The sequence below is a fragment of the Podarcis filfolensis genome, assembly GCF_964270895.1.
Source record: "Podarcis filfolensis genome assembly, chromosome: 1".
Lineage (NCBI taxonomy): Eukaryota > Metazoa > Chordata > Lepidosauria > Squamata > Lacertidae > Podarcis > Podarcis filfolensis.
In genome coordinates this window covers 71,761,408-71,778,073 of record NC_139604.1, presented here as the reverse complement: position 1 = coordinate 71,778,073, position 16,666 = coordinate 71,761,408, and the positions used below count along the sequence as shown (strand labels likewise).

Here is a 16,666-nt window from a genome sequence, read left to right as displayed (position 1 = left end):
GATCTAGGAGTCTTGGTTGACCACAAACTTGACATGAGCCAACAGTGTGACGCGGCAGCTAAAAAAGCCAATGCAATTCTGGGCTGCATCAATAGGAGTATAGCATCTAGATCAAGGGAAGTAATAGTGCCACTGTATTCTGCTCTGGTCAGACCTCACCTGGAGTACTGTGTCCAGTTCTGGGCACCACAGTTCAAGAAGGACACTGACAAACTGGAACGTGTCCAGAGGAGGGCAACCAAAATGGTCAAAGGCCTGGAAACGATGCCTTATGAGGAACGGCTAAGGGAGCTGGGCATGTTTAGCCTGGAGAAGAGGAGGTTAAGGGGTGATATGATAGCCATGTTCAAATATATAAAAGGATGTCACATAGAGGAGGGAGAAAGGTTGTTTTCTGCTGCTCCAGAGAAGCGGACACGGAGCAATGGATCCAAACTACAAGAAAGAAGATTCCACCTAAACATTAGGAAGAACTTCCTGACAGTAAGAGCTGTTCGACAGTGGAATTTGCTGCCAAGGAGTGTGGTGGAGTCTCCTTCTTTGGAGGTCTTTAAGCAGAGGCTTGACAACCATATGTCAGGAGTGCTCTGATGGTGTTTTCCTGCCTGGCAGGGGGTTGGACTCGATGGCCCTTGTGGTCTCTTCCAACTCTATGATTCTATGATTCTATGATTCTATGAAGCAGAATAACATATAATTTGCAGATTCCATGGCACATAACTAGTATGGTCTGCATGGGAAGATGGGGGATTTAATAAGAACAGTTTACCTTACAGAAAAACAAAGTTATTTGACTTTTACAATTATTTAAATAATGTTTTCCAAATTCCAGTTTTTATCCAGGTTATTGTTTTTATGTAGAATGTCCATTAACCATCCCTGTTTTATTTGCAGAGCACCAGAAATCATATTGGGTTTGCCGTTTTGTGAAGCCATAGACATGTGGTCACTGGGCTGTGTGATTGCTGAGCTGTTCCTTGGATGGCCACTGTATCCAGGAGCCCTCGAATATGACCAGGTAGTAGAAACTTGATGATCTGAGATACTTTTATCTGTTTAACTCTGCAGTTTAGTCAGTTGGGGTTTAGAGTTCATTGATTTTGTCTTACGACTTTGAACATACGAAATAATTGTGCACCAATATTTCAAAACACCAAGAAAATGATTTAAAATAACTCCCTTTGAGTCAAACTCTTGAAGCACTGCAGTATTGGATAATTGGCATTAAGCAGGATAATGCTGGTGCGGGCATTCAAAATAATAACTGTATACAGTACGATTGCACCTTGTGCGCGATTTCAACCTTGTGTGGTTGAAAGCTGGCTGGTTGAAATCCCGCAAATTAATTGCATGCAAGGCAAAAAGCTTAAAAGCTTCTTTTTCACTCGATTTTCCCAGAATTTCTTACTGGGTTCTGGGATGTTCTTACAAGAACTCAGATGGCCCTGTGAGATCTTGCAAGAGCCTACACAAGAGGCCCTGTGAGATCTTGCAAGAGCCTACATCCCAGAGCCTAGTAAGCAGGCAGAGAGTGTAAAAGCTTATTTGGAAGGTAAGGGTGATCCCAAGGGGGGCAGCTCAGGTATAAACTTTTTTGCATGTACGCACCATCCCTGGAAGTAACCACCACTTAAGACGCAACCGTACAGCAATGTGTTTGTAAAAGTCGCACTTCTTTTAACTTTTCAGATTCGTTACATTTCACAGACACAAGGCTCACCTCCAGAGCAGTTGTTGAACGTTGGAACGAAGACCACACGGTTTTTCTGTAAAGAAACAGATGCACCATATTCTAGTTGGAGATTAAAGGTACTAAGAATTCTTGAAAGCGTAGACAGGAGTTCCTGCCGTCCGTGTTTTTGGCTATACATGTGCCTTCAAGGAGGAATACAGCTGAAGCAGAACAGGGGGTATATTTTGTGAACACATGGTTGGTCTGTAATGGTGGCTGATTGGAAGAAGCAGTTTTGTGGGAGGGGCCTAGGAAGCACATCCTTCTGTGTTGGCACACTGCCTTCCTGCCAGTTGTGTTTCACGCAAAGATAGAACTCGATTGGATCTCTTCACAACTGCAGCTTTAGGACCCTTATTTCATCAGCCTCCCTCACTTGTCCTCTGATGTCATCACATAGCAAAAACTGATTGGCTGTATGGTCATGTCACTATTACTCTGCAGAAGGGTTATCTTGCAAACAAAGTGGTATTAAGGGTTGCAGATTGTCAGGAAAATGTAAGGTTGCCAAGGGGAAGGGGGACTGCAAAATGTTTTGGCTTCTTCCTTCATACTGACTGGAGAACATTTGGATCAACTCTAGGAACTAAGGTAAATGGCATAGCAGATTAAAATGAGTTGCCCTGCACACCTCTCTTAGACATAGAACATTTCCATTTTTGGAAAAGGCCATATTTTTACAGTAATAAACAGAAAACACAGTGGTGCCTGCTGTAGGTCGCTATTGCTTTGTGCCGCAGAATGATTTCCTCCCCGGTATATTAATAATTAAACCATCCATTTCTTAAATTTCTGAAGACACTGGAAGAACATGAACGAGAGACAGGGATGAAATCCAAAGAGGCCCGAAAGTACATTTTCAACAGTTTGGATGAAATAGTGCATGTGAGTACATTCAGATGCATTTAATGTATACAGTTTGTGTGTTTTTTAACGTATTAGCTACCATTTGTGACCAGCTACCTCTAATTTCACTTGTAGGAATTGTTCCCCTGTATCTACTTTCAAGATTTTCCCTTTATTTTAATTTGAGTTTTTTATTATTTTAAAATACCTGATGTCTTTATATCCATACTCATCCACCAGTGCACATGGAGTTGCTTTCCCATTATGACAATTTTTGTTTATTTATAAAGCATCACCTCTTTAAAAGTTCCAATCTCCTTTCTGCTGCATGCCAGTCCCATCTGCATGTGAAATATCCCCCCCTACTAATTTCAATGAATAGTGTTACAACCTAGTGACTACATGGCCTCCAAAGGTTTGTAAAGCTAGGTAATTAAAAATAACACTTGACATTTGGCAGCTTCCTTTATTTTACTAGGTTTTTTAAAAAACGAACTGTTCATAATCCATGGTTTGAAGTTGGCTTGTTTTGAAACTTCCAGAGTTTGTCCCAGGTTTACATGTAGTGACAAACCAGAAAATGAAATTTAACTGTGGTGAAGTTCTGCTCCCAGCCACATGGAATGTAGAGAACCATGAGAGACTGAGGCGTTACACAGGCTCTTTTCTGTTTGTGCATGTAGCACTAAATCATGGCTTAGCATTCCTGGCCAAATTCATGAATGAATCCCACTAGCAGAAGCCAGTGCAATATTGTCTACCAGTGCAGCAGAGCTTTGTGCCCCAAATTGGCTTGGGGAATTGAGGGAACCCCCCAGAAAACTGCATAGGTCAGCTTGTGCTGACAGAAAAAAATCCTTTGTGCTACATTGAATTCTTCCCTTTGTGTGAATGCAGCCATTTAGGTACTAACCATATTTTACAAATACTGTAGTTAGTTAAGTTGATATTTAGCCTGTACTCTGCAGGCTTGTTTCTTTAATAGTACCCTTTTAATGGTTGTTTCTTTAATAGTACCCTTTTAAATGTTCTTATATATATAAACGTGTTTTGAGGCTGGCTGACATTTCCATCTCTCCTTCCCCTAAAGCTTGTACCACTTCTTTCTATCATCCAGTACTTTTCAAAGTAGAAGGACACATAGAATGATGTTTTGCTTGCAATGTAATTAAAAATTACACTTCATATGCTGCCACTGATAATTGTTTGTATAGTGCTGTTTTACTGCTATTTGTTTTATTGTGGAATTTAATTATGATTTTGCTGTCATTTATATTTTTATATGAAGCTGCCTTGAGTTTAATAATATCTTGAAAGGCAGGATATAAATATTTGAATGAAAATGTTGTTATTGATGAATGATAAACGCCTGATTGTTTTCACTCTGACATTTACTCGTTCAACACAGGTGAACATGGTGATGGATTTAGAAGGAAGTGACCTGTTGGCAGAGAAAGCAGACAGAAGAGAGTTTGTCAGCCTGTTGAAGAAAATGCTGTTGATAGATGCTGACTCAAGAATCACTCCAGTTGACACACTGAACCATCCTTTTATTACCATGAAGCACCTCCTTGATTTTCCTCATAGCAACCAGTATGTTGTATAACACACTTGTAAAAATAACCATGGGCAAGCCTTTGTGAAAGGGTTCCATGCTAGCCATGCTGCTATGTTTGCTGTAGTTCCTGTGCCTTTTGATTCTGGGCCACATTCTCCTGGTTAGTGCAGATTACAACAGAACCAGGGTTTCAGTAGCTATGGCTTCCCCCCGTACACAAGCATTAGTTAGTCTCGGTTGCTATGTTGCCTGTTGCTGGTGTGCTGCTTTATATTAGAACTAGAAAACAAAGGATAACTGAATCCAGGAATTATTTTGAATTACCACAGCCAGCCACACACATTCATAGTCACAAATAAAAAGACAAAACACTAGCTGGCAAGCATTTTATTCTTATTCTTTTACTATCTTTTTGGAACAGAAAAGAAAATACAAGGAAAATTCACCAAACAAACCATACAGAAAGTACACAGAAAGTTGAATAATACTGTAGTGACTGCCAGATCTCAGATGAATCCAACACACGAAAGATGCATAACAGTTGCTAGGGGAAAAGGAGGGACATCCTATGGAAATGGCGAGGACTAGAAAATAAGAGAGAAGCAGGAAAAGTGTACTAATGGAGATAGGAAAACAGACAACTCACTTATCAATCACAGCTCTCACTTCTCCCATTGGCTTAAAACACTTGACAGGCAGGAGCAACCGTCCAGACAGAAATTGCTTAGAAGAGTACCTGCACATTTTATTACATGACATTCTTTCTAGGAGGATTGCAGAATTACTTTAAAACAAAAGAGAAAGAAAGCTCAGAATCTGGGGACCCTGCTGGGGGGCTACGGTGAATGCCTTTGTAAGCACTGGGTTTGCAGCCCCCTGGCTTAGAGTGTCCTCTGGCCCAGGCATCTTGCTTCTCCTTTCTTTCTTAACCACAGTCTACAGCCAGTGTTTGTTCTTGGCTTTAGATCATGGTTAGGGAGAAGAGAGCTTAATTCTGTTCCTGGATTCAGGCAGCTAAACTTTGACTAAGCTGCCACACTGCACTGATTTAAAAGGCTGTGGGAGGGGCAAAGTGGGCACCAGCTTCTCTTTGGGAGCCAGCATATTTGCATGTTCCTGGTAAGCTGTAGTGTGGCTAAACCATAACCAGGTCAATGAGAGTAAAAAACTTGTGTGGGTCCCCCCCCCAATTGAGACTGAGGTTTTAACCTGTTTAGTCTCTAAGGAAAATAGTCTGGGCCAGTCCTGTGATTGTTATAGTGGGTTTTTGTGGTTGTTGTCACTTACTTTCCTCACAACTCATTCTTTCTTCTCTTTGCCATCAGAGTGAAATCCTGTTTTCATATCATGGACATTTGCAAGTACCGATCAAATTCATATGATACAAATAATCGCAATAAAACAGTGCACCTGAGACCAATTGCTTCAGGTAATGCACCAAATCTCTCAGCTAATTTTGCCAAGATTGGTGCAGTACGAAGTCAGGTAAGTACCTTTGATTTCACTTTGGGTCTCCTATTCACTTCCACCCTTATCCCAGGGTTTAGATCATGCAAGATAATGAAAAGGGGGAGATGTGTCTCAAGGCATTGGAAGGGGGCAGGCCTTTCTAAGAGGGGGAATAAAGATGTATCTGGTTTTAAGGGAATGGTTTTTATGGTTTGGACAATGTAGTTGCACATGACATACTTCTGAATCAAAAGGTGAGGTAGAAATCATGTATCCTAAACACCTAAACAGAAGATAAATTAACATATTCACTGTCTATTTCATGCATATTAGGCAGTAGACTAGCTACAGAAGCTCATTGCACAATAAAAATGGTTAAGTTTTAAAAAGTGCCAATAAGCTCTTCATTGTTTTTGCACACAGTGGCTTTGGATATGATGAAATGCAAATGCTTCATCACTCCTATTATTATATTCACCAACCTAAATTGAACAGTCACATTTTCCCCTGTGGGGAGATCCAAAAGTTGAAACTATGTCAGAATACCAATCTCCTCATGGGTAAAGATGTGGAAGCTAAGTTGGTAACTGAGGCATCTGTGTTTCTTGTTTTTGCTGCTATTTCTTAGCTTGATGCTCTTCAGAGTCTGGAATTGTATTATGGGAGTATAAATAATTGGGAATCCAGGAGTGCCTTGAGACTTTGCTGTGGCACTCTTAGCATTTATCATACTTATCCCCTTACTTGCTCTCTTGTCCACATGGGCCAGGAGAGGAGGCTTCTGTTGTGGCTCTAAATGCCAGCCTGGTAGAGAACTGTGGAGAACAAGCTCTTCAAGATGAGTTACGTTCCTTTTCTAGTAGTTCTCTTGGAAGACATTTTCACAAAATAAAGCCAAAGGTTTTCTGTTCAAGAAATCCTTTGTTGCAGTGCCCCCTTGTGGTGAAATATTCAGTGTGCTAGCATGTGCTACAAACATGATATTCATATATTAGGATTTGCTTTTGCTGCATGCAAAAGCATGAACATCATAATCCTCATGCAACATTATAACTTGAGGTTTTTTTTAAAAAAAATGCATGTGAAAATTGTGGCAATCATTTTGTTAACTGATAATATACCTATTATTTTCAGGCATTAGCAGGATCTGCCCATTCAGTTATGCACCATGGAATACCACTGCAGGCAGGAACGGCCCAATTTGGTTGCAATGATGCTTTTCAACAAACACTGATTATATGCCCTCCTACTCTCCAAGGTATGAGGCAATTAAAATGACACGTGATATAAAATTAGATATTCACTTGGTAGTTCAAAGAATCGTCAATTCAGGCTTTTGATAAAACCTGCTACAATTAACCAAGATTTTACTTCAGGTTTTCCATTTTCCTTGGATGATCTGATAACATTGAGAACTCTAGTGGACAAGTATTTTCAAGAAGATGAAATCGAAAGGTGATAGTGGAGTCATATTATTGCATTTTGAGGCAAATTTCCTCACTTTTGTATCTAAATCCCACTGCAATTCCTTCCAGTGAACCAAAATAATCACATGGACCTCATGCATGAGTTGTCATATCGTTTTTGAGAATACCTGTTGGAATCCATAGCCTACACTTATTCAGCATTAATCTTACTTTACATGGTAAAAATCTAGAAGCACTGTGGGCCTCTTTTTAGCCTGTCAGCCCTTGACAGTTGCTGTCTGGGTCATGTTTCCTAATATGGATCCTTCTGTGGTCTGTCTGCCCTTTGTTGCTGAAGATTCACTTTTACTTTTACTTCCTTGACATAATTTATGTTATGCACCTTTATTTTTAAAAATCACGTTTAGGAATGTAGGGCTAAAACAGTGCAGACTTTGTGGAATTTCTTTGAACGCCAAGTACACGCGATGACTCCTCTGTCTTAATAGGAATTGATGTGAAAGGCTCGCAACATATGTTCTCTGCTTAATCCCAGAACTAAAAGGGATACATCTGATGACTGAAGAGCTTATTTCACATAGGCGACACAGACTATTTTATAATTTTCTGGCTAGGATACCTTTCTTGTGCTGAATGCTACACTGTGTCTCAAGTGAAGTGTTTCAGGTTTGGTTAATTTGTGGCATGCTGGCACTCGCGTTAATTGGTGCCCACCTCTGATGGAAACAGCATGGAAGCAAGTAGCCCCTGTGTTCCTCTACACTACAACATTATCCTCTGATTCTGTGGTTGGCCTGCAGCAGATTTGAGCCTGGCTGCTTCAGTCCCACCTTGGCCATGGTGTAGAACAGGGGTGTCAAACTCAAATTCATCGGGGGCCGCATCAGCAGTTTGGTCACCCTCAAAGGGCCGGTTGTATCTGTAGGACTATGTGTCCACTCTTTATTATCATAAATTATTGTCACTGCATTCAATTATTAACTGTTTTTTGTAATAATGTAAGTAATAACTAGCTCTGAAAGCAGAAACATAGTCAGAATAATGGCAAGTAGATATTCAAATGTACAATTATTGTACAATTTATTGAAAAATGATTTTTGGTAACAGACAGTATTTATTTTTTTTAAAACAGATTGTAGTTTATGGTCCCTATACCACTGTAAAGTGACACGGAAGTGGTCAGTATATCCAAAGTTTACCGCTCAGACTTTTAAGCAGAATAATAAGCAGACTCCCCCCCAATAAGCAGACCCCCCCTCCCCCCCACATACATCATATGTACTTACAGTACAGGAGAGAAGGGTTCAGGCAGCCATTGGATCTGTCACATCACAGGATGGCATGCGCTCAATATAAAAACAAGTGGAGGTTTCCTGAATGCATGTAAAGTGGAGGTTTCCTGTGTAGAACGGCCGGCGCCGTTAGAGGGCAGACGTTCTCTGGCTTGTAGGCTGCCGTGCATGCGCTGAAGAGGCAGCTTTCTTGTGTCAAAAAAAAAAAAGCGAGAATAAAAGGTGAAGGCTGGCGGCCGGCGGCGGCTACACGGGCCACATGACGAGGTCTGGCGGGCCTTGTGTTTGACACCCGTGGTGTAGAAGGAGAAATGAGGAGAGAGGAGTTTTGGGGGATGCTTCTGATTGCTAGATTATGGTTTAGGAATCAGGTCAGAAGCGATTTGGCCCCGGGTGATCACTGGACTGAGCAATATTTCCCTGAGCAAAGTTTGCATCAGGCTCAGAAATTCTGTATGCTAACCTTTTATGAATTTGGATTCAATCTTAACTCCCCTTTTCATATTTGTGAATTAGGAATTCATGCTAATCATGGGAAGCCCAATGGTTACTCTGTAAGAGTTGATAATGCAGTGCCGTTGGTCACACAGGCCCCAACCCTACAGCCACTCCAGATAAGAGGAGTCCTTTCTCAGGTATGTTGTTTGATGCTGTAGGTTTCACATTTTCAGAGTCATAAACATTAGCTAGTTTGACAGATTTTGAAGTAATATCACGCCAGTTGAGGGGGACTGTAGATTAGTGACAAGGCCAAATGCTTTGCATGTAATCTGTCTCGGCATTACACTCCCTGCATTACCATGTAAAAGGACCTTTGGGCAGCTGGACTGATAAGATCTGTTATCAGAGTCGTCTGAGAGCTGCTGCCAGTCTGTTCTGACAGTACTTTGGGCTAAATGGACCAGCGGCCTAACTTGAAAAATGGATGCTAAACATATTGGGATGTAGATATTCATAATACTTTATGTGTTTACAACAGACGTGGTCTAACAGAGCACAGCAGATACTGCTTCCAGCATGGCAACAAGTGACGCCTGTGGCTCCTCCTACAACCCTAGCTTCTGATTCTGTGGCTGGCCCGCAGAGACTTGGAGACTGGGGGTAGGTCAAAACAGTATTTTGATTTTGTGCTTGAAAACAAAGTACGCAACTCTGCTGTATTTTAATAAGGATGTGTTTTTCTCCGTTCTCCCTAGGAAGATGATTCCCCATGGCAACCATTACAACTCGGTGATGACGCAGTCTCTGTTAACCAATCAAATAACTTTATCTGCTCCTCAACCAATCAGTGTGGGCATTGCACATGTAGTCTGGCCTCAGCCCACACCAACCAAGAGAAATAAAGTGTGCCAGAACAGGTTGGTTTTATACAGTGCCTGTGGATCATTTAGCTGTAAAAAATAATAAACATTCTTTCAAAATCCCTTTAAAAAGGGGCTGTATATTTATGAATGCTGCATGCTCGCCAAGGTGTTACACCTCAAACTAGTTTGTTTAGAACATTTGTTTCTTTAAACATTAAATACTGTGTTACAGTTCAAATTGATCAGAAGCCTACCCGTTAAAACCAAGGGATGGTAACAAGATGGGAAATAATGTAAAGTAGCATTTGCTGCCCTTTGATCTTCTCTCTTCTTGTGACAAAAGTGGCTTTGACTATATTTATCTGCAGAAATAGACTTTGGTTTGCTTATTTAAGAATTGCAGGTAGACGCAGTTAGCAGTTCCTAGACTCATGTGCATGAGGAATTGTAAAATTTGGACTATTGAAAATAGAGACATTGTATAATAGTCATAATATGACTTAGAATAGTATTAAGAATAGTCTTTCTTTTGCTGGCAGCAAGAAACACTTTAAGTGCTCTGTGGAGAAAATGTGCCCCATCACTACAGAAGTTATTTACAAAGGTATGGGACATTTCAGTAATGGAGAAACGTAAGACCGGGAAGGACAGTTACATTGGTGAACTATGTTAAGTAACCCCTGATTCATGTCCCCTGAAGTCAGTGAACACAATTCCTGATGATTTCAGCGGATTTTGAATCCGATTCAAAAATGTTTATGGTGTCCAAGCCAGCATTTCTTCATTCCTTCTTTCCTTTTTAAGAGAATGGTATCTTCAGCGTATTGTACTACATTTCATTGGTAAATCCAACTTTGAACCTTGCATTGCAGCATCTGAACAACCCTGCTTGTGATATGCAATAGTTACCTGAAACGTTTTCCATGATTGCTCTGGAAAACAACATTTACAGTGTTACCTGTATGTTCATTGTTTTATGTTTCATGTGTTGATTTATATTCATTGCTGTTTCAAAGTCTTACGTTCTAGTTTGAGTCAATTTGGGGAGGGTGAAGTAAAGTTACTGCATTTGTTTGATAAAGGACATCTTTATGACATGTCTAAATAAATGTCTTCTTCGCAGGAGTAATGTGTTACAAAATACCAATATCCAAAATTCAGCATTTGTGTCTCCAAAGATAAGCACTGGAAAGGCTGGTGAGAAGCTAAGCTGTGTAGAAACACAGGACAATTGTAACTCGGTTGGTCAGGAAAACAGCTGTTGCAAACCACCTGTCAGGCAGGACCCTGATTCATCGGTTTCAAACAAACAGCGACAGGCTATCATCATTGCAGATTCCCCAAGCCCACCAGTCAGTGTGATCACCATCAGCAGTGACACGGATGAAGATGATGTGGCACAAAGGCATTCATTTGCAGAGTAAGTAGTAGCTTTGGGCTTATTTTAACTTCCCTTTTCGTCAGGGTTGTGCTGGAGAGCTGGTGTTTTGGTGATAGTAAGAGGAACTTTCTAAATATACAGCACCAGTACATTCACTTGAATCAGCTTAAATCACTTGGAACGTGGCTGCCACTTCTAGGCGGCAGGTTGTTACACCTCTTTGAGTTTCACGGCTTTCAGTCTTGGTAGTATAGCTTAGCACACAGCTGGCACTAAATCAATGCAGCTAGAAGTTGCAATCGATGGTTAGCGAGAAGTGTGCAGGATGAATGTTTTATTTATGTATGTTTGCATTTCAGATGTAAAGGGAGCCTAGATTGCGAAGCTTGCCAGAGTACGCTAAATATTGACCGTGTGTGTTCATTAAGCAGTCCTGACAGCACTTTGAGCTCTAGTTCTTCTGGACAGTCCAGTCCATCCCCTCGCAAAAGACCCAACAGGTAAGAAATGTACATAACTGGGTTTGATGTCCCTGTGTGGCAATAAGACCCCAGAGTCCCATTTCTAAAACCTATTTCTGGAAGCATTCTTAAGCATAGTGTAATGTTTACATAGTGTAATGTGTTGATCATACCTGCCTCAACAGAGGTTTCTCTCTGTATATGTGACAATGCTTTTGTGCACTGGATTTTTTGGAACAAGGGTTAGGGTAATAAAGCTTCCTGAAGGAGAAGCCTTAGTATGCTGGATATTGCCTGTCACTGTTAGCCTTCTGTAAAGTCTTGATAATTCTGTTAACATAACTATTTGGAGATAGATAGATAGATAGATATAGATATATATTATTTGAGTATGTGGATGAATCATTTCCCATCAAATATCTGTTAAGTGATTTTACAGTAAAAAAATAGCAAAAATAAAACCATTCCATATGTAAAAACAATTACAAATCCAATACAGAGATTGTCACTTAAAAGGCTTGTTTAAAAAGGAAGGTCTTCCATAGGCAGAGGGAAAAAAACCATAGAGATGGAGCCTTCCTGATATGTAATGATTGGTTATGCCAATCATATTGTTTCTGAAGATAGAAAATAATGAATCTTAAAGATAATGGTCAGCAGCACCCAACTGGTTCTGTGATTTTATCGGAATCTAATGGTGATAGCTCAATTGCATCACTAATTCTTGGATATACATTTAAATCCATTGTTGAGTTAAATAATTAAGTATTGCAGAGCGAACTCAAATGAGCAGCTCTGTGCAGTTGTGAAAATCATGGATTTGTGATCATTTTAAAGATCCTCTATAAAATTACCTTGCTGCCCTGACAACGATTGCCATGACAACTATGCAACCCTAATTAAAAAGATGAAAGGAATTTCTAGGGCTAAGCCAGATGTCCTCCAGTGAATATTTTTGACATGCAAAAGGGGCTTCACCACCTCCAATTGTTAGATTAAAGAGTCCCCCCAAGCTTACATTTTTAAACTTGGTTTGTAGTCCTAATCAGCTACAGAATTGGTGTCACTTTTTATTTGAAAGATAACCCTTTCCTACCTAGCAGCAGTAACAAAGATATGCAGCTATTCAGATTTGGCTACATGACATCACTTAGGGTAAATGAAGTTAATTTAGCTTTAGAGTGATGTTACAGTCACTAGAATGGATAATAAATGGCAATGAAGTTGCAGCTTCATTGGGGTCTGCAAGAGGGTTGCTGCCGTCTGAATGATAGTAGGTGGAGTATACATGGACACTACCTGTGTTTTGGTTGGGGGCATTTACTTCGCTTCCCCTAGGTGTGGTCTGCTGGCAGAATTAAAGTCTTTTCTGGTGTGAGTGCCACCAGAAATTGACCAGCAGTCAAATTGGTGGATCAGGGCTGACATTTATTTTACTGTTAGTTTATTTCATTTTAAAACATTTATAGGCTGAATTTAGGAGTAAAACTCTCAAGGTGGCTTCAATAATTATGGAGTAAAATATCAACAGTACTTTCCAAACACCAAACAATACTAAATCTAGAAGTATGAAACATCCAGTCCCCGCAAAAGAAACCTTAACTATAACCAAAACCATCAGCAACAAGAGAAAACAATAAACAAAACTAAATACACATTCTGTCTGCCCTTTCGTCATAAAAACTTAGAAGTTGCTTAAAACCAGTGACTAGTGAAAAGTGGTCTTGGGCAGAGTGAATTGGGATAAGAGTGCAGCATCTCCATTCATAAGTATTGGTTGATTTCTTGGGGAAAGGTACATTTTATGTACAGATCTGAAGCTCCTTGGTTTTTTGAAGATGTCCACACTTTCCCTAGTAGTTTGTTTATAGAATGAAACTTGGATTGATTTTGGAAAGCTGGAAGTTTAGAGTCAAGAACTTCAGCTCTCCTGTTTAAACTTAATTTTTCCTGTTTTTATTTTGTTTTGTTTTTGGATGTTTGCTGCAAAAGGAATGAATGTAATGTACCCTTCATAACGGTGCTTTACTTTATTTCTGTAGTATGTCAGATGATGAACAAGAAAGTGACACTGTGGATGGTTCTCCCAGTTCAGAGTCTTCAGGCCACGACAGTCCATTCCTAGAAAATAGTTTTGCAGAAGACACCAATGAAAACCCAGAAACAAGAACCTCAGCTAACTTGGAAGCCAAACCAGCTGTCTGTACTGTGGTGGTGCCCCCAATGAGGATAGAGAACAGGTTAAATGCAGATGAGCAAATTACAAATGCAGGTAATTGGTGCTTATGTGTTTTCTGTGCTGGCCACATTTTGTTCAATGTAGATTGCATGAATGGAGGACCACCTGGGTAACAGATCATTTCCTGTCTCTTCTCCTATATCCTCAAAAACCCTCTCGGGGGGGACGGGACTCCTTTGAATAGTATGGATTGTGGGGTGGGGTCTTCATGGAGAGGAGTGAGTCACTGAAATCTGTGCAGAGACACACTTGCAGATATCTCTGTCTAATTTTCATGGACTGCTATCTCTGCCTGGTTCTGCATGCACCCCAGTGAAAATAGGGCACACACCATGCAATATTTCACCCTGTGGTTTTCAACAATTTCTTCCTCTGCCTGAATCCTCACAGGCTACAGCCTAAGAGGGTCGCCTGGCCCTCCAGAGAGGTTTTTGGGGGTGCACTTTCCCCCTGAACCAATAATAATATGGGATGTGTGTGGTTTGTTATCTTCTCCCTTGAATGTTCTAATGTTTTACAGTTTTAATCTTTACCATTAAGATGAATAAAGTGAAAACATTAGAAGCAACCCTGATGTATCCTATGTTGATCTTCTCATATTTTGCTAGTTACCACCTGTCAACCACTGGTAAAACGCCGATCTGCCCGTATAAAAACAAACCATCCTTCTGGCTTGGGCAATCGTCAACGAAAATTGATATCAGCATTCCATCAGCAGCACTCAAACCTCAGTCAGGTATGTATGTAAATATTGCAATGTAGAGATATTTTTATTAGTTCAGATATTTTTATGTTGAAACCTACTGCACACACATGACTCAAACCCATCCCCACTACTTAATCTATCTTTCATACTGACCTTTGTTAACTATAATTTTAATCAAATTAACCAAAGAGAAACTTTCAGACTGGTTGAGATATCAGGTAGAGACAATTAACATGCAGTATGTTGGGCTTCCTCGAAGTCTAAATAGCAACTGCAGTGCATACATAGTTTGATATCACAGTTCCTGATGATGGAGTAGACCACTACAAACATATGACATCAATCTTCCAGAGTCTGCATTTGACACTCTATTTCTTTTCTAGCGTAACTCAAGATTCTGGTTTGGACCTAAAGCTCTAAATGGCTTTGAACCTACCTATCTAAGGGGCTGCCACTCTTCTGTAGATGCTTTCCTGAGGATACCTTTTACACACCAGATAATACTGAGGACTCGTACAGTGGTATTTTCTGTGAATGTTGCAAGTGGTTAAGCATACAGCAAGAAATTGTATCTACACCTACATTTTGGGCGATATTCTGTTAATGAGTCCTGTCAGTGCAAGCATTTCACAATGGGATTTCCCCCCTTCTCTGCCTGTGTAGGCCCATGTCGTCACCGAGTCTGTTCCAGAGAGTTGGAAACAGATTTGGTGGGTGGGTGGAGGGTGGGAGGAGAGCGCTGTAACTTCCCATTTCCCAAGTAGAAATGCTTGCACTGACAGAACGTTTGCCTTAGTGCTTTCTTTGATTCCATCCATTGTGTTCAAGTCTGAGAGCTCCTACAAAAAGTTGTGTAGGAGCTGCTCCTTCATAGTTATAATGTTTTTTTCTTAAACAAGAAAGAGGCTTTAAACAAAGCCATTGAGAAAAGTTAATTTAACTCAAATACTGGCTCTGGCAATACCTTGAAAGGCCGCAGTATATGTGACATGACCACAATGGCATGGATAAGTGGGACTTGTGTGATTTGCCCTACTTGCCTAGTTGTGGTATTTACATTGGGACATACAAACATGCATACACATACACTATAGTTGTGTAGGAGAACACACACACACAAATAGTATGGTTCATTTGAATGTGAAAGTGGGCCAAAGTCTAAGTGTTACCCAGTAAGTTTTGTTTTGTTTAAGCATATTTGCTGGTGCGTTGGATCAGTGTGGATCTGGTTTATTCATGCATTCATTTGTGTTTTGTGCTACAAAATTTGTGACTTATGTGTGCTTGTTTTCAACTCATAGATAAGTTTTCTAGAAGTCTGATGACTATATTGAGAAGCATAACTTATAAATTGGTTATTCATATATTCATGAGTTTGTAGATTCCTTTGAAAAAAATCTAGTTGAAATTCTCCCATTGTATTTCCATATATAGGTGTGCACAATATCATTTGTGATGTTACATATAGATTGATTTTAAGGGGCAGGGTTCAAGAGAGAAACTTCAAAACTAATATAGTCAAATTTACCTGAAGGTATTCTGAACTGCCTCTCCTATTGCATCACATATCCAGTGTCAGATAATGCGATCAATAATTCATATAAAAAGCTTTGAGCTTCTTAATTCATAATGCCATACATCATAGTCTATAAATTGTTCTTATAATAGGGGACATTAACTGTTGGCTCTCAAGCCATTCACATGAGAGGTCTTGTCTAATTCCCAGTTGCCAGAACTATTTTGTTTTCCACTTTCCGCCAGTTCCAACATTATAAAATGGGGTGGAACAGAAGATAGGCTGTTCTTCCTGTCACAGTATGAGGATTTTGGGGTCACCAGGTTCAGAATAGGAGAAAAAACATGACTGCACACAATGGATTTGGATTTGCAAATGAAAGAGCTCCTTCCATTCACAGGCAGAACTGTGATTTAGTGGAGGCTTCTGTTGGGGGGGCAGGGAGAAGGAGGGAAGCGATTTTTCAATTTCTCCTTCCCCTAGAGCCTCCAGTGTCGCCTCTCACATGGTTCCAGGGGGTCTTCCAACCCTCTAGGGTAGCTTTTCAAAGGGCTATAGAGGGACAGACATAAGTAAAAGTTGCCTGCTCCCCCCCTTTAGTGGGAATATTCTATGATCAAAGTTTCACTTAAAGAAACTCTGGATCCAGGCCAACAAATATTAAAATTAGGAGCTGTAATTGCTGCAATACGTGTTGACCAACACTTAATTTGCATGGCTTTAAAAAGGAATGGACAAATTCAAGGTGGATAATT

The 16,666-nt window shown here is 40.2% G+C and overlaps 1 protein-coding gene across 8 annotated transcripts in view; it reads left to right on the top strand.

The window, feature by feature from the left end:
* Positions 1–16,666, top strand: part of HIPK3 (homeodomain interacting protein kinase 3) — a 69,320-nt gene that overhangs the window by 47,744 nt on the left and 4,910 nt on the right. For 4 of the 8 annotated variants that reach the window (XM_083597771.1, XM_083597773.1, XM_083597774.1 and 1 more), the window contains exons 3-16: positions 895–1,018; positions 1,690–1,809; positions 2,531–2,617; positions 3,987–4,171; positions 5,462–5,621; positions 6,720–6,843; positions 8,821–8,939; positions 9,284–9,405; positions 9,501–9,662; positions 10,732–11,028; positions 11,349–11,489; positions 13,493–13,722; positions 14,298–14,425; positions 14,779–14,916. In XM_083597771.1, the coding sequence (XP_083453897.1) occupies positions 895–1,018; positions 1,690–1,809; positions 2,531–2,617; positions 3,987–4,171; positions 5,462–5,621; positions 6,720–6,843; positions 8,821–8,939; positions 9,284–9,405; positions 9,501–9,662; positions 10,732–11,028; positions 11,349–11,489; positions 13,493–13,722; positions 14,298–14,425; positions 14,779–14,916 (2,137 nt within the window). The remainder of the gene's footprint in view (positions 1–894; positions 1,019–1,689; positions 1,810–2,530; positions 2,618–3,986; positions 4,172–5,461; positions 5,622–6,719; positions 6,844–8,820; positions 8,940–9,283; positions 9,406–9,500; positions 9,663–10,731; positions 11,029–11,348; positions 11,490–13,492; positions 13,723–14,297; positions 14,426–14,778; positions 14,917–16,666) is intronic. The other 4 variants (XM_083597775.1, XM_083597777.1, XM_083597778.1 and 1 more) reach the window with 1 other exon arrangement.